Raw genomic sequence first — 26885 nt, forward strand, 5'->3', positions numbered from 1 at the left:
AATATACTGTGTTTCACAGCTCTGGAGATGCTGGTAGGGCTTTTGGGCACTAGGAAAGTCCTGGTTTACTAAGAAGTTACAGTCACAAGATATGAGGAAACGTTTTGTTCCAGGCCCACAGCAGAGTGTAAAAGGTACACTTCTGCTTGGAAAAAGGATGGTGCTGAAAATGTGCAAAGAGGGTCCCTGTTTATTTTCTCTCAAACTCAGGTCTTCTGTGCTGTGTTTACAAATAACACTATTTTCCCCATTATTACACTTTAAAATTTATCATGAGATAAAAAAGCCAAGAACAAACCAAATTCACCCCCTTTTGAGGGTGCCCACCCAAAATAGCTAGGGAAGCTGCAGAAAATAATTTTCCTCTTAAGTCAGGTAATGTGGGCTTTGGATTCATAGGCTGAATCTGCTGACCAAGGTATTTTTCTTCTTCCAGCATTTCTCTGAGCAAAAAAACACTTTCAGTGTGGATGAAAACAGAACTGGAGATTTTTTCAAACCATTTAATAGTTTGTTTCAAAAGCAAACAGTTTGGAGGAACTTGAGGGCAGCAGCTGTGAGAGTCCAGTGGTCCTGTGATGGAGGCTGGAAACAGGCAGTCCATAGGGTTATCACTGTATTATCCAGGTTGGCAGGGACATCTAGTGAGTCACTCAGACCTTCTCTTTTAACTGTGACAGGACCAATCTCATTATCCTCAAACCACTTCTCAGGCACAGAGAGTTGTCTAGTGATAACCTTGAATGTCTCCAGCACTGAGGTGTCCACAGCATTCCCTGGTCAGGCAGTTTCAATGCTCAGAAAATTTTAACCTCTCTATATACCGAACCTGAATGTCTCCTGCAGAGGTGTGTGGCTACTAATTTTGTGTCCCATACCTTTGGTTAATGAGACTGGAGCCAAACTTCCAGGTGAAGTCCCTGCAAAATGGCACATGTGGTTTCACCTTTCAGCTTTCCTGCCAGCTAATCTCTTCCCCAGCCTGTTCTCAGACAATATGATTTTCCAGACCTTTCCATGCTTCTCTTCCCATGCCAGCTAAGAAAACAGCATGTCCTAAACCTACCCTGGACTTTCATTTTCAGCCTGGTTCTGCACTTAGTGGTGCTGTCCTGCCTTTGGTTCTTGAGAACCAAAGTAAATTTAACCTTCATGGCCTAATCTGGGATGAGATCAAGAGAGAAGCACTATGTCGAATTATATTGGTTCTGCTAGAAATACAATGAGAATCAGCCTCTTCTTGTTTATCCCAAATGGTCATCTTCCTTTTCTATCAGCAGCTGGCTTGCCTGGTTTCCTAGTGTTGGTCAGTATAGGAAAGCACAGCAAGCCTGTCACCATGTGCTGCTTCACCATTCTGAATAACTCTGTCAAGTTATTTAAATCAACTAAATCATCCAGCATCCCTCACCAGTGGCCACCACATCATCAGCATTTTAGAATCAAGTTCTGCCCTGGAAAGGAGGCCCCTTGACAAAGCAGTGATGATCCTCACTCAGGGATGTCAAATTACCTCTGGGTGTACTGCAAGTAAAATATTGTCCCATAACATCTGTCTCATCTGGAAGCTGAAAGGCAGGATGGGTGATTTTAGGAATTGGTCTCGACCTGTGTTAGGATTTCAGCAACAAGAATCTGGTTTCCAGTTGTAGTAAGGAAAGAGGATAGATTAGATGCCTAGTGTATCTACAGGGAAAAAATGCAATAAAATCTTATTTTAGTTGCTAGTATAGAAACTATGGATCTAAATACCCTTAAGGATAGATGAGCTGGACAACCAGCAAAATCAGGTAGACACTGTTCCAGCAATGTTACCAGCACTTTATTTCTGTCAGGGAGTTTAGGTAGTGATATGGGCTCTTTCTTCATTAAAAACTGGTGGACAGTGGGGTCCAAGATGATAATTTGTACAATTAGGATTTAAAAAGAATACATTATTCCCCCTTTTCTAGTACATAGAGATTAACTGTGAAAAGGCTAGAGCTAGCAGAAGTGTGGATTACTTCAACTTTTGCACATCTATTCTATGTGCTGCCACTGGTAGGACTAGGGCTGCCATAACTCTTTCTCACAGGTGGCAATGAGGGGTGATCAGGGATCCAGCCTGTTCCTCTGCTCCATCTAAGTAAAATACAAAAAGTGGACAAGAAACATGAATACTAAAAAAGTAAAATCCAGTCCAGCTCCAGGTAAAGGTAGTGTACCAACTCCTTTTCAGTGGTGTCTGACACATGGAACTAGTCCTTGAACTGCTATCAGTCTATGGTCTGCTAGTAAAACAAATCATAATGTTCAATATGAAGTAAGCCAGGAAGAGAGGAAGAAACCACAATTCAAGATCAAGCATCTGAGCAGTATGGAAACAAATGCTGTTGGGAGCTGGAGCCTCCAAATCCAGCCAAGGACCCCTAACTCACAGCTTGTGCTAGATTTGAGGTGCTTTCTAAATGCACTGGGCAATGAGGAACTGTGAAAAAAAGCTGCTCCAGAAACTGACTGTACCTTATCCAGCTCTTAACAGCTGTTCTGTGTCCTGCTTTACTTGCTTTGTAAATGGTTAAATAAAAATTAAAAAAAAAAAAAGGAGAGTGAAAAAAGAGAGAGTGAAATTGAGATCAGGAAAAGAAAGAAAGAAACAAACATGTTTTTGGTGGAGGAGCTGGGTTCTGCACCCTAGCACTGTTTCTACTTTCAGATTGTCAGCAATCTGATTGTCAGTGTGCTGAGCAGAGGACACTGTGGTGGAAATACCTATGAAGCAGTGAGAGCCTTATCAAGGTACTGTACCAGGAAATACACTGTTTTCTTTCCTCTTCATGCACGATACTGTGATTGAACCAAACAGCATGTCTCATCATAACATGTGCCTTATCAACCTCACTATCTGATGACAACAGCAGCCCTCAGGAGACCAGAGTGACATCATCCAAAACCTCAGTAGTTCAGAGCAAAGACTGAAGTATGTAGCTAGGCTACAAGCTGTGCTTGACTCCGTTCATCTGTTTGTACTGAACTTGCAGGCACTTTGCTAGAGGAAAAGGCATATAAAAATCAAATCCAAACAACGTTTCAGAATGTTTCTGACAGGCATCCATGCTATTTAGAAAAAGGATGCAGCAAGCAAAGGAGGTTTTTGTCCTCAGCAAGTCCAAGAAGTCTGCTCCACAGCTTTCTGTAGCTTTGTGAGAGTGGAAAGAAAAGGCCAAATCAACACAATGTCACTGCCTGGAGGAGAGAAACAGTGCCACTGATGATTTGGTACTGAGTCCCCCTCTCAGCTGACCCCAGATAATTGTCATGGGGAGCTGTGAGGTTTGGGTTCATCCCATATCAGAAACAGAGGCCCACTATTTATCCACCTGGAGCTCTCAGTCTCCAGATCCTAAGCTTCAAGATGACTGGTTCATACTCACATTGTGTGTCTCCTTGTTTGGTTACTGCTGGATCACCGAGGCAAAGAATGCCGACCCTGGCCTCCTGGCCTCCTTTCTCTAATTTAAGATGAGGGGAATTTCTGCAGTGACAAAAATAAGAAACGGAAATAGAGAAAGGTTTTCTTGTGTAATATTCACCAGACTTCTCTGGTTTTAATTTGTTCTCCCTGTCCTGGGTTCTTCAAAACACCTTCTCTCATTTACGTCAGCATAGATTTACCATGCCCCACTTACTTCAGATCTGGACAGCACCATGGAAAAAGATTTCCAGCCTTTTGGAGCTGCTTCCTTATGCCTTGGACAAAAGTAGATCATATGGGGCCATATTCATTCGAGAACTGACTTTGTATTTGTACAGTATCTAGAACAAGTGAGCCTACTCCTGCTTGAAATTCACTGTACTACAAAATTGATCTCAAAAAACCCTGCTTTTAGTGTTTGGTTTTTGGTTAGTTTGTTTTTAATTGCAATGCAAACTTTCAGAGGGAATATAGCCGGATTTAAATGCTGAATGCATGCATAGCAATCAAAGTAGGGCCATCCAGCACATGGATGCTAAGTGTCCATTTACAGCCCCCATTCAGGCAGCAGACACCCCCCCGGGCCATGCATGGCATGGTGGGCCGTACTACCTGCTGTGACACCGGGTGGGGGAGGTCCCAGACTTCCACACTCCCCACTGGGTGCTGGGGCATTTTGAGATGTCTGCATCTGTTGCATGGATTTGGGGAGCTGTTTTGCAGAAGAGGCCTTGTCTTCCAGGACGGTAATTGTATCCTCACCCGGACTCGCTGCTCTCATAAACTGCTAGTTTCTTACCCTCCCATCACAGCTGCCTACCTCCAGCAGCGATGGGCACGGTATGACTAACCAGTCAGGTTATGAGTGTGAGCTCTTTCAGCAACGTATAAAGCATTGAAAACTGCCAAAAAAACCCAAAAATAAAGGGTTGGTTTTTTTTTTACTGTGTCAGTGAAGGCTTGGCTTAAGGGACAGGCTGGAAAGAGGTCTGATGGAAATAAGACTTGCCCACCCTTTAGGATAGAGCATTAGATAAATCCAGCTGTGTTGTGTAACTGTTGGAAGCCTTCCAGAACAAGTGTAGGAAACTTATAATGGTTTTTGAGACATATTTTTTTGTCTAATTTGTTAAACATATGTGAGAAATAAAGAATCGGTTTTATTACAAGCAAATATAAGGCGTATTTTGGAGTTGTAAGACACCGGATTCAGCCTGGAACCGGTGTCAGGGAAACATGCAGACGGGAATAAGGAACTGTAAAATGAATATTGGTAAAGAAACCCCTTATGCCACATGGCTGATCCTGAGAGACGCCATACTACTGGACACTCCACCTCCTAACACGACACAGCCAATCAAGGAGAGGGAAACGCCTCTTCTATGATGTAAACAGGGTTGAACCTTAAGAATGTTTAAAAAGTGGGACTTTTGAATTGGAAGGTGTGTTCCTGGGAATCCAGTATGCCTAGGACACCCAACACGTGTTGTAATTTTTCCTTTTCGTTTTATTCCTTTTGTTTTGCAAGCTTTTGCCGTTTTTCTAAATTTAATAAAATGGGATTTTTCTCACACATATTTCTTTGTCTTTATGAACTTTAAGGAGCCTTGAGAACGCAATGTGCCAGAGGAGGAAGGCCTACAGAAAGACTTGATAAGAAGATGGAATAATTTTAAAATATCTTCTCCTGCAATACTCTCTAAAATATTCCTACTCTGAAGCACACTTTTTTTTTTCTGCCTGATATACATTCCTGACATGCATCTGGCCCTGATATATTATTCAATTAATGCTTTGGTTGATTTACTCTCATCATTGCTAAAAATACTGTAAAGAAATAACTTTTAAACAAATGACACTGTGGAAGGTTGTTGATATAGGAGTTTGGTAAGAAATACAGGTGTTTTTCAGGTTTGGAGACAATTTCTTGTCCTGCTTTCTTGAAGAAGAAGCACCTTTGAATGGCTCTTGTGAAATATGCTGATGGTCTGAGCATTCACATCACCAGCTCCCTATGACAATTATCACTGATTGACCACTTGCTGGCTATCTCCGCAGCAGCCCAGGAATGGATGAGTCATGGAAACAGAGTTTTCCTTCACCCTGGCTGCCTCCCAGGCCATTCGAAGGAGCTGCATTGACAACAGAGGAGGAAAGTCAGTGCTGATTTTTTTTATGCTGTGAATCATTGATCAAACAAAGCACTTCTGCGTCCACAGACTTGATATCAAGGCAACGTTTTTGATGAGTGTTACCTGAATAATTTTGTGCTAAGAAAACAATCTCAAGTAGCACTGGGCCCATTATTTTGTGCAGATAATTGATTCTGTGCTATTTCAAGCTAGAAAAACATGTATCATGTTTGCAAGTAGCTTTATCAGAAGATGCTGAAAACCATTGCCATGCTTAGGTGCAGCAGCATTTAAATACTGGTTTTCATTTTCGAATGATTTTTCAAAATAGAGTTTGGTTGGATTGTAATAATTTCTAAATGACAATAAGAGAAAGAAATTAACAGATTAAGCCCTGTGTGCTCCCCTGAATAGAGAAATACAGAATTACTATTTTGGAGGGGGTGGGGGGAAGGAGGAGGGTTCCATTTGATGAGGAAACTCAGTTTTTTTAATTTGAGATCTGCCTGCAGTATTAATCAATATTCACACACCTCTGCTACTGCAGGTCAGATATAAGTACCAATGAACCCATAGAGAGAGGTATTCAGAATTTCCCTTGAGGTATTCTCAAGTGAAAAAAAAAACTAAAAAGTTTAAAGGAATGCTGAGAGAAAGAAATATAAAGCCTTTCTGAATGCGAGGCCTTTGCCTTGAAAGGAGCCTTTAGGGTTTTTTCAGCCCTGCACACAGGAGACAGTACACACTGCTGTAGTGGAGCCATCCTAAGGCAGGACCAGTGACTGTGTGGGATCTGCTCAGGTGGGTGGGTCCTGCCAGCACCTCCCTCCCTCCTTCCCTCACTCTGTCCTTTCCTGCCCATGCCATTCATACACACCATGAGTAACCTGTCCTCCCCTCCAAGGTCCTCATCAGGATGTTTTCTGCAAAATTTCCATGTCACAAAGAGTTGCAATGGGTGGATGTGGCTCCAATGATTGCATGCAATGCTTCAGTGCTGGAGTTTGTCCTGGCTTCTGTGCTATGTCAGGATCCAGTGGTGCTGGGATCCAAATTTACCACTGAGGTGCTGGCTATGACTCAGAACCAGCTGGAGGTTTTCAACTCACATGCCTGTGATGTGAGGTTGCATTGATGCACTTAGATTAAACAACAGCGCACAGAAATGAGAGCTGTAATAGGAATTGTACCTTGTGTCTGGCATCAAAGCCATAACCAGAGCTAACTGGGAGCCCTCAGCGCAGACACCTCCCCTTCATCACACCCGCTTTTAAAATGGCAGAGTGGGAGTGTCATGACCCCAGTTTTTTCTTGAGGGAAATGCATCCTGACACACAGGAGATCTGCTGTGGCTGGTTGTGTCTGTCAGGAGCACTGCTCCCTGTGCCAATGCCAGGTGGGGCCTAGTAGCAGGGTGTGGGATGCCTGCTGGCAGCAGCACATCCCTTCCACAGGCTACTCTCTCGTCATCCTCCCCTTGATGCCAGCCAGGATGTCAGGAATGGGCCGTCCTGCGTGTTTGTAACCACAGTGCCTCTCACCGCTTGTTGTGATTCTGTGCTGCAGAAGAGGCTGCAGCTGCTGGGGCAGGGAAGTAAGTGTTGCCACACCGTTGGGGACACCCTGTCTTTTGTCAGGGTGAGTAGTCTGTGCTGCCTCAGCAGTTATGAATGCTCTGCCTTGCTTTTCCATTTCAAAACAATGATATTTAGGAAGAAAATGGAACTTCGTCCTCGGACATAGACAAGGATGTACTGGATTAGATGAACAGGCCATCTAATCTGTGAATCCTCATCCACCAGTGGCCAAGCCTGGGTGCTTCTCTAGAACACCTTAAGCCTCCTTGGAGCTGTGCAACGTTACCCCATGGAGAGTGCTGGGAAAACAGTGATTTAACCTGGAGCAGTGCAAGGAAAAGCAATGCAGAAGTGAATGACACACTGAGAAGCTTTCTGGTGGAAACGGTCGTGTCATGCCACAGTTTTGCAATGCTGCCCTTTGATGGGGCATTATCCACATTTCACAGTCTGGCAGAGCAAGACTGCTGCACTGGTCCTTCCTGAGGTCTCTCAGAGATAGCAGCCACTGCAGAAGCACAGTGCATTTGTACAAGGGACAAATTCTCCTTGGAAGTATACGATGGCATGGCCCTCCAGGACATAGTGCTATGGCTCACTGGTTTCTAGGTGCAGTTTTGGGTGTTGGTTGCTTCACATAAAAAATTGAATGGCCCACAACTGGCTTTAATGAGCATTTGACTCTCCCTCTCTCTCACAGCAACTGGCAGCAGGAGTGTCTGTGCTGGAGCACCCTTGCTGGAAAAGAAAATGTCTCTGCAGGGGCACTGGGACATGCTGGGATGTGAGAAACCCCTACCAGGACTGGTCTGAATTTGCTAGTTTTCCAGTGCTACTCCTAATGCCAAATTTTGAAGACACTCAATTTTTGTGGGGGAAAGGAGTCTGTTCCCCAGGATGAGGAAAACACTGAATGGGTTTGATTGGGTTTGTAATTCCCCGTGTAAACTGAGCTTACAGATAAACTTTAGAAAGTGAGGGAAGTGAGGGAAGTTCTACAAGTGCTAAAAAAAACATTTTAGTGCAAAAGGGTACTCAAGTTCAAATTGGACCAAATTCTCATTTTGTTCTAGGAATCATTGAAATTAAGGAATTAAAAAACCCAACAAAATAAAAAACCCTGCAACAGTATTTTACAAAATCCCAGAAGTAACAGAAAATAGCTGGTAAGATGTTATGAAAAAAGCTCAGTCTTATTTTCAGATAACTAGATAAGATCTGAACACAGCCATTAACTTGTGGGTAGATCTGTAACCTTCTGGTAACAGTAACCGCATTAACTGCACTTAGAGTAACTGCAGAGCCCCAGATCAGAGCTGATGTACCACTTACACCCTATCTATACTTTATTTCAAGTGATACTTGGCTAGGGGTTTGGCCTTGGCAGCTCCACAGCAGAGGCTCAAATCTGCTTGGGTGCACCGCTTTGCATTTAACAGTTTGGAAGGCACTGAAACTGATTACAGCTGTCTGGCCTGCATGTGTGTGAACTGCATTTTTGGTGAGAGCACACGTCTTGTTAAGATAGCCTAAACTGAAAACCTATGGGGAAAATGAACTTGAGAGGGTTCCTGGTAGTGTTTCTGTTGCAACTTGGCTGTTTGAATCACCAGCTTGTGATGCTTAATGTAAACAAATTGCAAAATGAAATGTCCTTGAAGTGTCCTTGATTTAAGGATTGAGTTGGATACTTAAGATACGAAGAAATGCCCAAGAGCCTCAGATGTTGCTCTGGTTTTCAGAAGTAGCAGGGTCATGCCTGCTTGTCATAGACTGACTGAGGTAACCAGCACAAAATAAGATCAAGCCTCTGCTGTTGGCGTGGGTGGCCTATGTGGAGCACGTGGCACCTGCCATGACCACGTGGCTGCACAGCCCTCATCCAGACCCACAGCACCTCCTACAATGCAGATCTTTGCTCGCTGTCTCCACACCAGAAGAGATCTCCTTCACAGTGCCCTCCTTTGCTTGCAGCTGGGACCCCAAAGAAGCAGTGCTGGTGGTGAGAATCAAACCAGACCTCCCTGTTCCCTGGATGTTCCTGTCCTACCTCACGCTCCTTCAGAAACTGTTAATCATCCTGAACTACTTACTGGTTTTATGATCTTATACAGGGCTTGAACTCAGCTTTCTAGAGGCGAAAGCACAATGTCTTACTGTAACTCATTTTGCCAGCCAATTCTATCCTGAACCTAACAATATTTTAATCTCAAAATCCAACCTCAAAACCCACAGCATTTTCAGTTACTGTATTTCATCACCACACAGCTGAAAACAACTCTTTTTTTTTATAACCACTCTTGTTTTTCTAAAGTGAATCACAAACCATGGAACTTAACAGACGGAAAAGACACAAATACTCTTTCACTATCCTGGTGTTTATAAGGAATAATGTAATTAGAGTAAAAAAGCATTCCTCTACAGTTACACAGGTACAGAGTTATAAGAGTCAGCTTCCCCATTGCTAAACCAGATAGTCCATCTTAAACAAACCAGAAAGCATTGTTGCCTGCAAAATATCGGTGGCGGTGCCTATCAGTCAGTCCTTTTTTTTAATTAGCCCAAGGAAACCCTTACCTTTTCCCCAGAAGACAATTTGACACTCTCATAGATTTTACCATTATACCTTATGTCCTGGTAAGTGGTCTGCTACTCACTTTATACTGCCATTCTTGGCTGTGCCTCCTTGAATCACACCAAGGAATAATTAACCTTAAGATAACACTGGTTGCCAATGGGTTGTCAGTCACCAGAAAGATGTTAACTACCAGAGTGGTCAGTGCAGCACCCATGAATAGTGTTCAGCCCCTCCAGGGAAGTCTGGTCTGTTTTAGTCACTCCAGATAATGAGAAAACTGGGAAATCTGAATTTAAACTCCTATAGGAAGGCTACTGGATAGCCAACAGAGAAAGCCTAATCTTCAGGCTGTCACTCCCAAGCAATAGCCACCTTTCTTCCCATGGTGTTTACACCTGGGATATTCAATGGGTATTTCACAACCTGCCAAGTTGTTTACAGTTCCCAGCCTCTGCTGACAGATGTGCTGGGATAATGGATCCAGGTATGTGTTAGGTACTTGTGCTGTTGAAGGGGCTGGAAGGAAACCCTCAGGTCTGGGGGCCTGGTCTCATTGACACCAAAAGAAATCTAAATGACTCCAGATTTAAAAACATTTATCCATCAGCAGAAGTCTGGCCCTCAAGACCAACTGATGCTTAGGTAGAACATGAGCATAAATGCTGATGTGTCAGAACTGTATAAAAATTTGGTTAGAGAAGGGTTGGAAAAAATTCCAGGTGATGAGCGGTGTCCAGGGTGAGGCCAATACAGGTTGATCCTTGCATTAGGCATTGCCTAGGGCTGGTATCAGCCTGGGGCTACTGTGGTGAGGTCAACCCAGAGCTTTCTCTCAGCCCCACTTTGGGGGTCTCTCAAGGGCGGGACAGATTCAACACAGGGCAAGTGTTGCAATCAAGCTCTCAGTGAGAGCTGATTACCCTCAGTCATGTCTGGAAGGGAGGGAGGGACTCACTTTGTGTCTTGATCAACGTCATGCATCTTTCTATATGGGGGTTTGCAAAACTGGAGTTCATAAGCCTCCCTCAGCCCCTTCCCTGAAAGCTACACCCACATTTTTCTCATGGATGACTCATTGTTAAAACAAACTGTTTCTTCAGCTAGAGTTTTTCTATGCTATGCATTAGAAACAGCTGAACATCTGCCTTGACATCAGGCTTCTCGGATGACATGAGAACGTGCCTGAGTATGCTGGTGTACATGAACTTGCACACATGTGTGCATATGCTTTGTATATTCTTAATCTGAGTTTCTCTTTTGCCCTTTCCACTCCTTTTCCTTTCAGTTTCTATGTTGTGTTTGTTTGTTTTTTACTTTATGCCTCTCCCCTTCTGTTCTATGTGTGCCAAACATAGAGTTACAAACACTTGCATTCTTTATTCAAAACAACGGTGTTAAGAGTAATATAAAATGACCTCATCCATTCCTTCATGGATAAACAGAAAAAGATTATGGAGTTCTTTAATATGATACAAGAAAAGAGAGTTAAAACAGATCAGTTTAAATTAAACAAAGGAAAACATTAGATGAAATAACAGGAAAAGCATCCTCAGTCTGTCAGATTGAGGAGTAATTTGTTTCTCAAGGGTAGTGGCTGAACTGGACAGGTTGCACATGATTTTTTTAGGAGCGATAATGCTTCTTTGTCCCCCAGAGCAGAGCGAGGTGTGTCTTCATCACTTTGATGCGCAACTCTGAAATCAGCAGCATGGGAAACCATGGAGGCAGAGATGTCAGAAATAGTAAGAGGTTTCCTAAGGTGATAAAAAGGCCACCGGTGTGGTTGTTGTGAAGGAAAATTCCAATGACTGCATGCAATATTTGGAAGAAACAAATAAGAGCTGAGGTTAAGATGCATTCACATGTGAAGGTTGCTTGCCTTTAGGTTATCTCCTGCTGGAGGATCCTCTTTACATGTGAGGCATTCGGCCCCTTTTCAAAAATTACACTTTGGACTTAAAATGAAGGATGCAGAAGTGAAAAAAATGCACATATTTAGGCACATGTCCTGCAAGGAAATCCAGAGAGGTTGGGGAAGTGGTAAAGGTAAGGAGATCTGCTTTGGGAAACTAATCCACAGCTCAGAAGCCATTTAGCCTGAAGGAGCATGGGCACCAGCCTTGCACCGTGATGCTGAGGTAGTGCACATATTCATTCAACCCCTACTTCTGCTGTCCCATGGCAGCTTGGGGGCTGCTGGCTGTACTGTGGAGGCACAGCTCAGTGGGGATAGGGAAGGGAGTACCTACCACCACATCCCAGCCCTGACTGTCCAGCTGCCGCTGCCCTGCTCTCATGTATGTACTAGGGTGGGGAAACAGATTTAATGAGCTGGCTGTGGGCTGTGCAGGGTAGGAGCAGTCCTTCCTCGCCTCCTGATCAGCTACGAGCAACCGCTGAAGGCAATTAACAATTCAACAGGCTGAACAGGTAGGGCGAGCATGGTGGCAGAGCAAGTTCCCCTCACACTCCACTACCCACAGCACCCAGGCTGAAGTCTCAACTTGAATCAAAGTGTGTTAGGTGTGGTATATGAATTATGCTTGAAAAGTTTAATGAATTCAAGGGTACAGCCTCAACTAGCAGCTAACAGCAATGAATGAGCCTTGGGGCAAGCCAAGCCAGCTTCCACTCAAGCCGATAAAGGTATGATCTTTTGGCTTCAGTGGGAACAGGATGAGATCCTCCATGGCCAGCCAAGGAGAGATTAGTCTAATGATGTAATGGTGCTTTTAACTGCCTGCTCAGCCTTAATTCTGCTCTTACATTGGGAGCATGTATCATAGCACAGCCTGTAATTATGTGATAACATACTCCTTGCTCTGTAAGACACCCACCCTATTTGAGGCACAGGACGAGAGGTAAAGGCAGAAAGATTCTCTCCAGCCCCCATGATATTGTCCCACATCTCAGAGCACTGCTCTGCAACAGGCTTCCTGCGGGGTCTTGGGCAAGAAAGGATTGTAATGTGCACATGGCAGGGACTGAGTTATGGTTTCACCTGCAACGTAAGCCTGGCTTTTTCTTAATATAGGAACTTGGGTTTGCATTCTTATTGAGCTCTGAGCATAACTTAATGCAACAGCTAGTCAACAGCAATGGTTTAAACTCCCTATACAGCCTATCCAGAGCCTCTCTGCAGGAGGTTTGAACATCCCTTGCCTGCCAAGGCACGGAGGCACACCTATCTTTTGGCAGCAGTAGACCACATTGCTGTCGGCAGCAGTACCAGTTAAAACCAAAGGTTTTATCTCCCTGATCTGACACCACAAGCTCACTCTGCTTCTGGCCATCTTTCCAATCTCACCTTCTGCTTCATTTAACATGTTCCAGATGCTCTGCTGGCCTGGCTTCCAGCATTACCATAACTGATAGCTGAAAAGCTGGCTGAAGATTCCCACTGACAAATGGGAAGAAATGGATTGAATGGAGGAAGAGTATAGAAGGAAATTCTGAAGCAGTGAAAAATAGGACAGGAACAGAGTAAGCTTAGAAGGAAAAGGACACGTGTGATTTGGTAATGTCAAGAAGAACAAGGAGAGCTGCAAGGAAGTAAAGGAACTGCAAAGGATCTAGAGGGTCAGAAGGAAAGAACTTCCAGAGCAGAAAGAAAGGTTAGGGCATGAGAATAATCAAGCAGGAAAAACAGATGAAAGAAAACAAAACAGAGAAAACAAAGAAAATAGGTCAACTGGGAGGCAAAACCAGGAAAGACCATACAGCACACTACTAACAAGCAAGGCTGTGGATGAGTTCCTCTAACCCTGTTTCAGCTCTGGAGCCCAGAGGCTCACCCTTGCAGGGGCCTTGGCATTGTCCTGTGGAGGTCGACCGAGAAGTGACAAGCTGTGATGGCCGGATGGTTCTACAGACAAGCCACCGTCCCTGCTCCTGGTGGGGCTCCCTGGCCTTTCTGGCACCCCCATCTCACCCCAGCAGCCCTTAATCCAGTGCACTTTCACTGGTGTTTGTGTCACTTAGGTACATCAGTCATTGCAACTCAGTCACTTGTTGACTGGGATCTCTCCATAGGAGAGGCTGTAAACACACATGCTGAGGGGCAGCATTCCGGCTGGGTGCTGAGACCCCCTGAAAGACAAATACTTTGAGGTATAAAATGAACAAATGTAGCAAAAACACCTGCAAGGGTGTCTGGGCAACAAGATATGTCACAAGAGCATCTTCCTCCAAGTTTTATCTAATGTTGGAATGGAGTAATCCCACTGACGTCACTGGGCTAACGTTGGTGTAGAACTGGTGTGTGTGGCTGGTGAAATAGGTCAGAGGTGCAGCTGCTGACTTCACTGATAAAGAGGAACTTTTGCAGCTATTTCCTCCCATGAGCGCTTCAGAGCTCACCAGCTTGCAGAGGTTGAGCTGCACTCTTCTCTAGGCTTGGGGCCGGGGGCTGGCCCAGTTTCCTCTAGCACCCCTTTCCATCCAGGCAAGAAGTTTCCACAGGTCTTTGACAGAAAAATGCCAGTTTTATTGACGTTTCACATTTCTATGGGTAAAAGCAAGATGAAGAACTATGTTCCTGCTGTTGTAAGGCCTGCATCAAAATTTTTTAGTTTATTGAAGGGAATAAAGCAACTGAGGACTTGGTGTGGTAATAGTTCTGACCACTGATCAGCTGCTTGATTTCACACCCTATTTTTTGTACTGAAGTGCAAGAGATTATTATTATTCTAATCTCATGTGGGTACTTGACTATACAAAAGCTTTCCATCAGAGATGTGAAATGAAGTGTTGTCCTTGGAGCCATGTTAATGCCCAAAGCTGGGCCTGCTCTGTCACTACACAGAGGGTAATTCTGCACAGTCATTGCATTGCTGCTTTCCAGCGTGTTGCTTTGAATTTCTGGGGTCATGCAAGCTGCTAATAAACAATGCATGTCATTCCTACAGATGGATCCTTTTCCTTCACACAGCAATGTGTGTGCAATCCACCCACCACTCATCACACCTAATCCTTTCTTGGAAGCAAATGTTGAAAGTGCAAAACACCCCCTCCCACAAACAATGAAATAAGGAAGAAAAGTGACACCCAAGGTGGAGCCCCGTGTCCCCCATGTGAGGAACCAGGCAGCGGACTTCCAGCATCCCAGGTGATGTAATGCTAGTTTAAGAGCCATACACACCTCTGTGTGCTTGTGAACAGAGCAGGCTGAGGCAAGTAGCTGCACAGAGAGCTCTGGAAGCCGCTAGCAAGAAATGCAGTTTGGTGTGTGTGTGTGTGCCCCTTTGATGCTGGGAAGGAATCCTCTGCTTTCTTTACTGCACTGCATTTTGCCTGTGGGCTATGTGGAAATACAAGAAGGTGGAAGCAAGAAGCAACTTGTTCTGTCGGGGAGGAAAAGCAGTCTGTAGCTATTTACACTGCACAATACAGCTTTTAAATGAGGTGGTCTGAGTGCCTGCAATGGTTAAACCCAAAATTCTTTTCACAGGACTGTTCATTGCCCTGGTGTGCTGCCTGCTAGCAGTTGGTTTTTGTTCCCCTCTGTTGCAGCTGGTTGATATGAGGTGATCTGGATTTGGTGATTCTTGTCTGAAATCCCACTGTGGTTTTTCTCAGTCTTGCAAGGCACTGTGTTTTGCTCCAGCAGTCTCTCCAAGGCATGACGAGGGAAACTGTTTCCTGTTTGTGTGTCTGTGATGGATGTAGCAGCCACTTTTACTACACGTGAGACATCGGGGTTTTTTGTTCCTTCTTTCTTCAACACTTTCTGGGTAATGTTTTCCACATTTGGTCTCAACCCACAGTCCTTTTCTCAGAAAACTTAACAGAATCACCCCAGCTATATTTCCATGGGTGGGTGGATGTGTTTATACACACATATGTGTTAAAAATATCCTGCTTAATTCAGGTACTATTAGAATATTCCATTACCTTGTATTAATCTAGTTGAGTCAAAAAGCAGTTTAAGCAGTTTAAAACCAATGTAAACTACCTCTGTGTATGCTATCTGGAAAGAGTTTACCACCTTAACCCAGCTCGGGTTGGCAGGTCCTGGTGGTCTGATGGGAACCAACCTAGAGTTCGCTCAAGAGAGACATGATTAGAGGGGCTGCTGTTCCAGCCTGGTCCCCCCTGGGCTCTCTGGGCTGGGCTGCCCCTCCAGCTGCAGGGCTGCTGCTGCCTGCAAGTGGAGCAGATGCCGGCCTGCAATGCCCAGACCCGAAACAGAGAGGACATTGACTATCGATTACTGCTCCTGCAGACAAATTTACATATAAAAGCCGAACGTGAGAGATAACTAACAGATAAGCCTGCCCATTCTCCAGGTGCTGGAAAACCTGACTGCCTTCTTTATACAAATACAGGTTTAAGTACTATTCGCCTCAGGGTGTAGACGAGTTTATCTTGGTTGGGAATCCAAGGAAATGACTTTTAACCCCTAGCATTGTAATAGGTTGCCCAATGCATCTATATAAACACGATGCACATTTATAGTGTAATGATCCCTAGGGTTCATTAAATACCATAACAAGGATTTTCGGAAGGTAGCCTGAGAGCCTGTTCCTCAAAGCTATATTATTAAGAAAGGCCAAACTGTTACAACAAGATGTTTTAAAGTTGGTTGTCTTTTTTTTTTTTTTTTTTTTTTTAACTAGACTTGAATTATTTAGCATGTTCTCTAAGGGATTATTGTTTCATGTCCCTTTTCAGCACTTGAGATCTGAAGAGTCCCTGAAATAGTCTCTGCAGGCAGTATCCAGTTAACCCTTCTGTGTTACCATTGAGGACCTTCAGCTCTGCAGCATTCCTCCCTTCCCAGGCACCAGAATGTTGCAGGCAGTAGTGGATTTCAAGAACAGGTCTGAGCTGAAAAATGATTCTATACAAATACATATGGCAAAGTCCTGCAAAATTCAAAAAGATGAAATCAACAGCAGGCTACACAAATTTAATTAAAGTCCATAGAGATTAACTCTGGAAAGCAGCACACCTGAATAAAAAGAATTACAAGTTTTGTGAAGCTACAAAATGCCATATATGACTTACAGTGTGTTAGCAAAGTTAAAGTTGACCAGTATACAGTAAAAAAAATAAATCATTTCTAGTGCTCAAGAAAGAAAAGGTTCTGCAGTTCATTACATAGCTTGTCTGTGTTGGTGCTGCAGGGCTAGAAGAAATAAAAAGAAATAAAATGTAATAAAATCTGACTTTGTCTCTTATACCAGCAGATCCAAAGCCAAAAATGCAAAGGCACAGTTCTGTTTTGTAAGATTGTACCATTTTTGCACAGCCTTTTCTCAGAGAAAATAACACATTCAAAGTGAGCCACAGAACTTTTACTGAAAAGTTCCCTTTTCAGTATATTTGGGGAGACTCCTGTATTGCTAACAGCAGAAGTGGGAAAAAGCTGACTAATCATCTAACCCTTCCCCAGGCCACAAACATGCTATACCCAGTGTTGTGTCTCCTGGTGTGCAACAAAGGATGTGGTGTGTCCCAGGGGAGTGGTGGGGATCATGAACCCATCTGCCCACCCTGTCCTCCCACAAGTCATCAGCTGCCATGGCCACGCTGCCTGTTTCAGGCGCTGTGTCCCGGCAGGGGAAAACTGTGTGGGTGCCTCCAGCCCCATAGGGCTTGGCAGGCATAGGTGTGGGACAGGGATCTTGAATGGTGGACTGATGTTTCTTGTCTTTGACTGGGCAATAGAGCTCCTGGGCTCCAGATTCACCTCACCTGGGGAGGTTTTGCTGGCTTCTGGGGAGGTACTCTCTGCAGGAGGGCTTACAGGATTTGCTGAGCAAAATGGGAAACAGACTGATGCTGGAGGCTGACTCAGCAGTCCTCATGGCCAGGCTTCCCCTTTTCCGCCTGCCTGGTAGGGGTGGGGTGCACAAGCGAGGCCCCATCCCAGCGGCCCTACTGGAGAACACGCAAAGAGATGCCTCTTCAGTTTGAAGAAAACACCAATCTACAAGGATTTTTAAAAACTTACCCAGTTTGGCTAAGCCTTCTTGGATTAGCAAAATGAGCTGGAGAATTACCAGAAGTTGCTGCCCGTCATCATATCTGGTGCTTCCTGATGGGGTCAGGAACTCCAGCCACCCTGCCCTGCTCACAGGAATTTCAGCAGTTTCACTTCCACACCGAGCAAAACGCCTGTAAGCAGCAACAAAATTAACGGTTTAAAAAGAGAAAAAAAAAAGGATTAAAAAAGCCCACATAAATATTTCATAATTCGGAAGATATTTATCAGCAGAGGCTATAGCTGACAGAAAATGGACAGGCTCTGAGGAGGACTTGATGTGAGAGGAACCTGTAGCTTGACGTTCCTGGGCATGGTTGTTAAAGGTGGAGTCCAGGAGGATGCCAAGGTTTGAAGGGGAAAGGAGGACTGCTCATGTTTCATTACAAACCCCTGGAGGGTCCAGCCTCTCTCTCTGTGTGGGAGCCCTGGCTCTGTGGCAGATTTGGGACCTGTTTGACCTCCCTTGCTGAGCCACCCTTTGATCTCTCACAGCCCTGCCCTGTGCTCTCCTGAGGGTCACAGCTTTGAGCCTGCTGCTGCCACCTTCCCACAAGCCCCATCGTGCCTGGGGACAGCAGTGTAGCACACTGACTGGTGCCTGAGGAGTGTAGCCTGGGGCACGCACATCCCATGCATGACCTGCCCCTCAGGAGTGACCAGCATCTGATACACGGTTCCCAGCCATGTAAGCAAGCTGGACATGAGGCAGGGGCATCCATGGTTTGTCTTTGGTCTCACCAGTGTATTTCTGCATCAGGCTTGACTGCTGTCAGCTTTTTCCCATCCATACAAACCCTGTACATATAGAAAGTCTTATTAAGAAAGGATTGGTCTGAATGTTGACACATGTTTTGGGGGAGGAGAAGCTGAACTCCTTCATCCACCTCTAGTGCCTCCTTTGCCCCAAAGAAAAGGCCGTTCTCATTCACTTCTTTCACTGCAGTTAATTAGTAAGTCCCAGCCAGCCTGTCCTCTGGAGCTGGTAGTTCCTTTAATCTCTCTGTTGCTAGGGTATGCTGACATGCTCTGCTGGTACCAGTTCCAGCGTGATGCGGGGGATTGTGGAAAGAAAGGGGAAAGGGCTGATCAAACAGAGTCAGATTTAAGAAAAAAAAAAGTAAAAGAAAAGAAAAAAAAAAAGAAGCTCTTTTTGATGAGGCTGAGAAGTTTACAATGAGGGAAAGCACACGGTGAATGATAAGGCCTGGAGGAGCTCATTAAATTGAGGCAAGTTGAGCAGACTTATCTTATTTCACTTCCTTTCTCCTGCCACCCCCCACCCCCGTGATGGAGAACTCTTTTATTGAAGTGGGGGAGGGCGGGATCATTTCCTTGAAAAGTGTTTGATAGACATAAATGTATACTTGTTTTCCTAGGAGTTTTTGTAAATCAACCCTTTAAACATCTGTAAAGCAAGCTGGAGCCTCAGCAAAGGGTGTTGCTTGAGAGAAGTGCAGGCTGCAGGTGAAAGAAGTCTCACAGCCCATTACCCTTTCCTCCTCTTGGCTCATCCAGCCTCCTGAGAAATAGCAAGACAGAAGTTAAATAGGACACATGGACCTCAGAGATGACATATGAATGCAAATGTGAAATGTTTGCCTTGGAAACGGTTTTGCTTCAATCTTTACAAAATGGATCTGCATCAGACTTTACAAAACCACAGTAAGCATGTGATTTGAAAAGATCCATGTATTGAAACAAAGTGCTGCCTAGCTAAATCTCACACAGTTGTTTTCTCGGGATCTCTGGCATGTGCCTTTCCTCTGACCGTGGCCAGTGCTTGCTGCCTCAGTGGCAGCACCACAGCATGTCTCAGTGAGCACAGATATCTTGAAGAGCTAGAGAATGCAAGAGGCTGCAGGCTGATAGGGAAGCTTTGTAGAAGGTCTGTGCTCAGCAGAAGAAACCAGGGTAGGGTTTAACCCCTTGCTGGAAACATGAACGGTGGCAGAATGCAGTAATGGACACTGCAGTGTTTCCTTTAATCTGAAAATTAGCCAGATTGCTTATCAGAGCTCTATTTTGAGAGCCCGCATAAACAATGGATCACAAAACAGAAATGGGCACCCGCCCCATGCAGCCTCTTACTCATATTGTCAGGAGATGAGCACTCACTTTCTTGCAGGTACAGAAAGGGGTGGTGTGACTGCAGCCCTGCTGGCCAGCACAGCTCTGGGCACTGTAATGGGGGCAGCAGTGGCAAATGGCATGTTTCCTCTGCAAAACTCCACCAGCCCTAGCATAAATTTTTCACAGGTTCTTGATGGTTTCGCTTGATCCTTTCCTCCATGGACCCTAAAGGAGGCTGATTTTTTGAAAAGCTACCTCATAGTCCTTTTTATAAAGCAATCCATTATTGCAAATAATATGTTAGCCTCCCTTGCCTGGAGGTCCTTCTCCCTACTTTAATACTTCCCTCTGGCCAAGAATTCCCCTCTTGCTGTGCAGGTTAGGGACGTGGACTACTCACTTGTACTGCAAAGGATAAAGTTAGCTATTCCAAAGATAAGAGCAGCCTTTAAATGTGCAAATATGTTTTTATTAATCTCTCCTCCTACTTCGAGTAGTTTCCCCTCCCCTCCAGCTATAGGAGCACACAGGGATCCTTGCTGCATAGAGTGATGGATTTTACATATGGCAGCTCAGCCTTAGTACAGCTTTACTGGTTTAATCCTTTCAGGTATCAGCCCATCCTCGTGTAGGCTGTTGTAAGACAATATTTTTTTTTGCTAAAGGATTCCCTCTAAAGAGGGATCATGTATTTGGCATCTAGCACATCTCCCACTCTCATTTCTCTGTCCTCTGGTCTTTATATCACAAATTTTGTCAGCAGGACTGTAGCCGAAGATATGATGAGACATGGTGGAGTAGGATGGCATGGTTGTCCCCTACTTTGCCTGGCTGACCCATGCTAGCAAATAGGCTGGTTTTGCTAATATAATCTGAATCAGTAAATGCATTCCTCACATAAACATAGGTTTAGCTAATGGGACGTACTGGTAGGGAGAAACTTTTTAGGGACCTTCCATTAACCTTGATGTGATATATTCATGTGTGTGTGTGGGCACACAAATGGTAGCATGCTGCTCCTTCAGTTACCACATTCATCTCCACTGATTTGGGGTCTCATGCAGAGCAAGAACATGCAAGTTCAGTGGGGCTTTGTTTGCTCAATGTGATAAGGATTTGTAAAATAAAGATGCAGAGAGAGGCAATTATAGTCTTCTTGCAGTCTCATCCATTACTCTACAGCACTATCTGGTTTAATGTCACCTGATACTCATTTTGCACCTGATGTTAACAGTGGTAATGCGCAGGACAGTGGAAAACTTGTCTGTTGTTTGTGGGATTTAATGCCCCTGTACCTATCTTTGACAGCTTGACAACACATCTCTTTCCCTTCTTTCCAAACATAATGTTTTTTGCCTTGTTTCTTGATGAGTAGTCTCAAACAATTCCTTATAAAAACTGGAACTGTCACTGTCACAGTCTTGCTTTTTAGATGTGATACATTATGTGCTGCTCTGTATCACTGTCTTTACATATGAGTCACACATAGTTTATGCATATTGAAGAAGACAAGTCAAAACAAGACCCAGTGGATGAAAGCACAACAAATTCAGATCAGAAGGCACATTAAGAGTGGCTGAACAGGGGGATACTGTGCTAATGGTGCGATTTGCCCAGGCTGAGGAGAGGTAATTTTTCTATCATGGAAAATTGTTATGCTAAGGATGGATAAGAACTCTGTTAGAAGAGGGCAACACAGCCATTATGGTTTGCTACTTCCATTGTTAACCTCTAACAAACCACAAATATTTTGTAAGTTGCCATATACTGCAGTTTATCAGCAGGGTATTCTGTTACTTGATTTATGATCTAGGTCACTGCTTTGGTTTAACAGCAGATAGTAGTAGTGAACATGTCCTGGAGTAGGGTCTAGGAGGTGCCTGGGGTCTGAGACATAACTAAAACTCGTGAGAGGCTGCCTTCTTCTCTCTGACAACTGGCTGACACTGCAAAATGCACAGGAACCCTGAAAACAAAAGCAGCAGAATGGGAAGGAAGGCGACTCACAGCCAGGCACAGGGCCAGCTTTCTCTGCTTTTTCCTCTGGGTCTCCACTTCTGGAAGTCCCTGTTTGCACAGCCTTACTATCAACTCGTTTTAGCTGTTCATTTTTGGTGAATCATAACCAAAGGGAACCAAAGCACTTTCTGAAATTTGCTTCCTCTTGGGCAACAGAGAGACTGGCTGAACTCCTTCCCCTTTCGGCTGTTTATGCTGCTCTTTTGAAAGAGCACCGTTAAAGCAGTGCAACTGCTGTATTTACAGTGTTGTGGTACAGCTTCAGCTTCCTCAAGCAGTGAGCTTTTGAGCATCTTTATTGGTGAAAAGAATATGTGGAAAAGTAAGTTAGAGTTTCTGGGCAGGTGTGATTTAAGTGTGATTACATTACTAGTGAATTCTAAGTTTTTCATACATATCAAAATAAAAACATGTTCCCCACTTCAACAGCCTAGTCTGCTATGCCTTCAAGCTTGGCAGGTCAGGTGAGGGACATTAGTAAAAAAAGAACACAAATGAGAAAAGATGATTTTCTAATGACCAGCTGAGATGAACCTGAAGAATACTTCTGTCTGTAAACATTTCCAGCACTTGGGACTATGTAAAGTTCAGATCTGGGTTAAAAAATTTTGTTATTTACACCCATCACTTATGGTAAGGATGGGAGGTTAAACAAAAACTGACCAGCAGAGACTGAGTGTTCCCAGGTAAAGCCAAACAGTTGGTAAGAGATGGAAACAAAGATCAGGCTTCTGGTCTTTCTTAGACCAAGAAAAACAGTAGTGATTCCATGAAAGCCACTTGCTCAGTAACTAAAGGCAGTAATTTTGGACCTTGTGCAAGTAATAAGTTTTAGTCATGTAAAAAGCATCTTGGAGAAAACAGCAAAAGCATCAGCTATCCAAAAACCAGAGAGTTTACAGGAGGTCTAACAGCAGATCCACCTGGAGAAATCATCAGCTCTTCTTTGATCTCAGCCTCAGGGAAATGAGCACGTAGAAGCTGGGCTAGATATATTACAACAAAATCACAAAGGTCAAGCAGCAAAATGGGAGCCAATGAGCAAGAGACTTTAAAATGACAAGTAGTTTTTCCATCACTAATGTAGCAGCAAGAGGAAGATGTAGGCAACTGAAAACGTACTACCCAGTGGGGAAGAAAGGTTCCAGACCATTCATGGCTAGAGTCCCAGTCATACCTTTTTTGCATTTGTTATCACTTCAGACAAATATTACAATCAATGTCAATGACACAGGAGGGTGAGATCACAAAACTAGAACAAAGACTAGATCAGAAGATCCTTCAGATAGTGCTGAAGTCAATTGGGTCAGATGAATTTCATCCTTGGGTAGTTGCTACAGCCAGTTATTTAACTGCAAAAGCTCTAGGTGTAACCTTGCCCAGCTCCTGGGATATTATGGAGCCCAGAGATCATACTTGGAAGCCTGGAAAAGTGCAGACGTAGTTCCGGTCTTTAAAAGGCAAAAAAGGAGGAGTCAGGGATTACAGATTGTTCAGTTTAACTTCAATTCCCGGAAAAATACTGGAACAAACAATCAAACTTTGGTAAGCACCTAAAACAAAACAAAGAGATGAATAATGGCCAGCATGGATTTGTCAAAAACAAATTGTATACAATGGGTCAAATTTCCTTTCATGACAGAATAAAAAAACCCAGTTGATAAGGGAGAAGCAATAGTATTCCTATGTTTTGATAGTGGTGAGGCTTTCATCACAGAGTAACATGATACTCCAAAGCAAATTAATTAAGGGAACCTGTGGTAGATGGAGCTTGTCTGGGATGATGGGATGCTGATTGGAAAGCTGCACAAAGAGATTAGTTATTAGTTATATTTTAAAAATGGAAAGATGGATCAAAGAAGAGTTGCTTAGGAGTCTCTACCGAGTTAGTCTGATTTAAGGGGATTATGAGCAGTTTGGACAATGGAACAGAGAATATTACATTCTTGGCTAGCACAGATCTGGAAAGGTACTTTGGGTAATCTGAAATATAAAGCTACAATTAAAAAGTATTTAGACAAATGGCCTTAAAAACAGGAATAATTTCAGTAATGACAGTTCTCAGTTTCTATACATGGACATCACCAGGAATAATTAATTCTATTTATATAGGGTACTGAATTTTTGTACAAGTAGCAACTCTGCATAAAAAGATCTGAGAGATGTTCCAGGTCACAGTCCAAATATGAGTTAATTACTAATGCAAAAAGGACAAATGTTTTACTAGAATGTAGTCCATAAATAATTATTCTGCTCATTTTTTTGTGAGGCTGCAGTTGGAGTGTGATGTCCAGCTGTTGGTGCCATCCTCAAGACAAGGTCCAGAGAACAACTGGGGGATAACCAGAAGTTTTGAAAAACAAAGCTAGGAGGGAAGAAAGAACAAACTTCTTTAAGTTTAGAGAAGACTGGGGGAAGATAGGTTTACCACTGTCAAGTATTTGAAAGGTGGCTGGGAAGAAAAGTGGAGTAAATTGTTCTCGATATAGATGATGGATAGGACAAGTAATGAGCTTAAACTACAGAAAAGGAGACTAAGGCTGGATGTTAGAAGGCAGCAAGCAGTAAGGATAATTACACAGAGAAGTATCTGAGGAGGGTGTGGAATGGCCATCCGGCTTTTAGGAAGAGGTTAGACAACCATTTGCCAAGTGTGACATAAGTATAATGATTCTGCCTTGGGACATGAGTCTGGACTAAGTTACCTGCTGAGATTCCTCCCAGCCATATAAATCTCTGATTCTTTCCTGGCTGCTGAAGGAAGGAAGGCTGATGTTGTGGAGCACTGTGACTGCTCCACATTTGTAGTGTGCAATGCTCTTGTTGGTGAGTGAGAGCCAAGAGCAGTCCCGCAGGAGCTGTGTGCACTACTTTCTGATTCCAAGGAAAAAGGCTACAGTGAGAGGTGAAGTCACTAAAGACTCAGATGTCCTTGGGCTGTGAGAATATAGTCCTGCATGTTTTATCTCGCATTTATCTGCATGTCTCTGGTCCTTACATGGTGATGGTATGTGACACTAACCTTGATTGATCACTATAAAACAGTTTGTTAAGCTGAAAGTCTGTCACTCCGACTATTCCTAGGATTGCATGCCAATCGCAGCCTCCTGTATAGCCAAGCAGAGCTGGCTGTCCTGCTCCATATAATTCAAGACTGCTTGTTTCCATTTTGGTGGGAACCAGAGGCCAGTTCAGCCTGCAGCCCTGGCACCAGTGACACAGGCTGGCACTAGTAGCCCTAAATCTGCCACACTGTCAGATGCTGGGGAACAGAAATGTGAGAAATTGTTTTTTATCTGGAGTCCCTGCAGGCCATTAGGGACACAGCTTGCTAAAGATTATTTTATGCAAGCACTTAACAGAAGTTTGTGTTTCTCTAGGAATTCAATGGAAGGTAAGTGGAAAAGTGTACAAGCAGGAAGCACAGAACTATTCTTTTTTTTTTTTTTTTGTTTCCAAAGACAGCTTTTACAAATGTTAGTATATAAACAGAAAAAAAAGAATGCCTATTTTAAAGAGGTGTCTAACCCAAAGTCCCTTGAAAAAAATAGTAGAAAGCAAACATGGAAGTTCTTCAACTCTGTGTCATCATTTACAGGAGGTTTCCAATTGTGAAATCTCTCAGAGATGTGGGGCAGATGTTATGGTGAGGAAAATAAAACAAAAACAGATATTCGGATGGGAAATGCAGAGAAGATGAAAGGACACCGTGTCGTAATCCTTAGGGGAAATCTCTATACGGCTTTCTAAAATACTGTGCTGGTGAGCAATTAGGAACCCAGATGAGCTATATAAACAGAGCCACTAGAGGTCTGTAACTGTTCCCATGCGGTTTCCACAGAGACCGTCAGCCTCAAGAGCAGCTTTGGGGAGGGGACTACTTCTGCCCACCATATTCTAAATGATCCCTTTAATATTATGTCCAGAGCTATTTGTGTAAGAAATGCACAAAAATGGAGGTTTTCCAGTACTCATTCCTGTTCCTATGGCAGTACATCAAAGGCAATAATAATACAGATTTAATTAATTCAGGAGAAGGAATTCCCACTTGCAGTGGTCTTATCCCTGCAGTGGAGGGAATTTGTCAATCGTAAGGGCAAAGGTGCTAAAACTGGCATGGATTTGTGAGTTGGGGGATTTTTTGTTGGGTTTTTGTTTGGTTTTTTGTTTGGTTGGGGTATTTTGTTGTTTGTTTTGTTTTGTTTTTCCTCACTAAGGCATTCAGGAGGGGAATAAAAAAATAAATGCCACCTGAGCCTCAGAAAAAGTAGGGCTTCTTATATAATCAGCAATTTATAACTGTGTGTGAACCATCCAGCTGCAGGAAACCTGGACAACACTAGGCCTATAGTCTTGTCAAAAGAAACGTCTCTGAGGGAATCATATTTCCCCATCCAGGTCAAGTTCGGAGATCATCCCTATCAGCCTTACTCTGAGTGCCCATCCTCATATCAAAGATTAGCAGCATCCTCAAAGGAGGCAAAACCTGCAAAAGTTGGGGAGGACCTCATCTCCACCTGCAACCATCCAACTTTGTGTAAATCACAGGAGCAGAGGGGATGAAATAATTGGCAAGAACCAAGAATTACTGACTCAGACACCAAGGAGTGCAGATAAAAATCCTTGCACAGACCTAACATCACAAAAATTAAGAAAGGCATTTTTGGGAGAGAGAGCAAGGAGCAGGCCACCAAGGTACTTGGGTTTTCTAGAATGCCTTTAAGAGGAGAAGGAAAGAAGAGAGAGGAAGTTTGTTGGTTTTACTTGAGCTAGAAATTGCCATGATATTAACCTGATGCAAATCTACAATGGGAGATCTTAAGGAGGTCAGCTGAGAATGGAAAAGCAGAAAGAATGACTACTTTCCCATCAAAAATATATTGTCTGAGTGGGAATAGTATAGGAGAAAAGACCACACAGGAAGGAAAATATTAAAGAATTCTGCTGATGTAAAATGAATTAATTTCTTCAAATAACGTCTTTAAAAAGACATTTTTTCTCAAACCAATGTTCTAAAATAATGTTTAACTTATACCTGAGACAAAGCTCCCATTGCCTTCCCCTT

The 26885-nt window shown here is 43.6% G+C and overlaps 1 protein-coding gene across 2 annotated transcripts in view; it reads right to left on the reverse strand.

Annotated features, from left to right (window-relative positions):
• Positions 1 to 3322: 3322 nt before the first annotated feature.
• RAD51B (RAD51 paralog B) overlaps positions 3323 to 26885 on the reverse strand; it is a 426980-nt gene continuing 403417 nt past the window's right edge. The window contains exon 12 of one of the 2 annotated variants that reach the window (XM_032691028.1): positions 3323 to 3514. In XM_032691028.1, coding sequence (XP_032546919.1) covers positions 3492 to 3514 — 23 coding nt within the window. In that variant the 3' untranslated portion in view covers positions 3323 to 3491. Of the gene's footprint in view, positions 3515 to 23984; positions 24186 to 26885 lie in introns of those variants that run through there. The other variant, XM_032691026.1, reaches the window with a different exon arrangement.

The sequence above is a fragment of the Chiroxiphia lanceolata genome, chromosome 6, assembly GCF_009829145.1.
Source record: "Chiroxiphia lanceolata isolate bChiLan1 chromosome 6, bChiLan1.pri, whole genome shotgun sequence".
In the NCBI taxonomy this organism is placed as follows: Eukaryota; Metazoa; Chordata; class Aves; order Passeriformes; family Pipridae; genus Chiroxiphia; species Chiroxiphia lanceolata.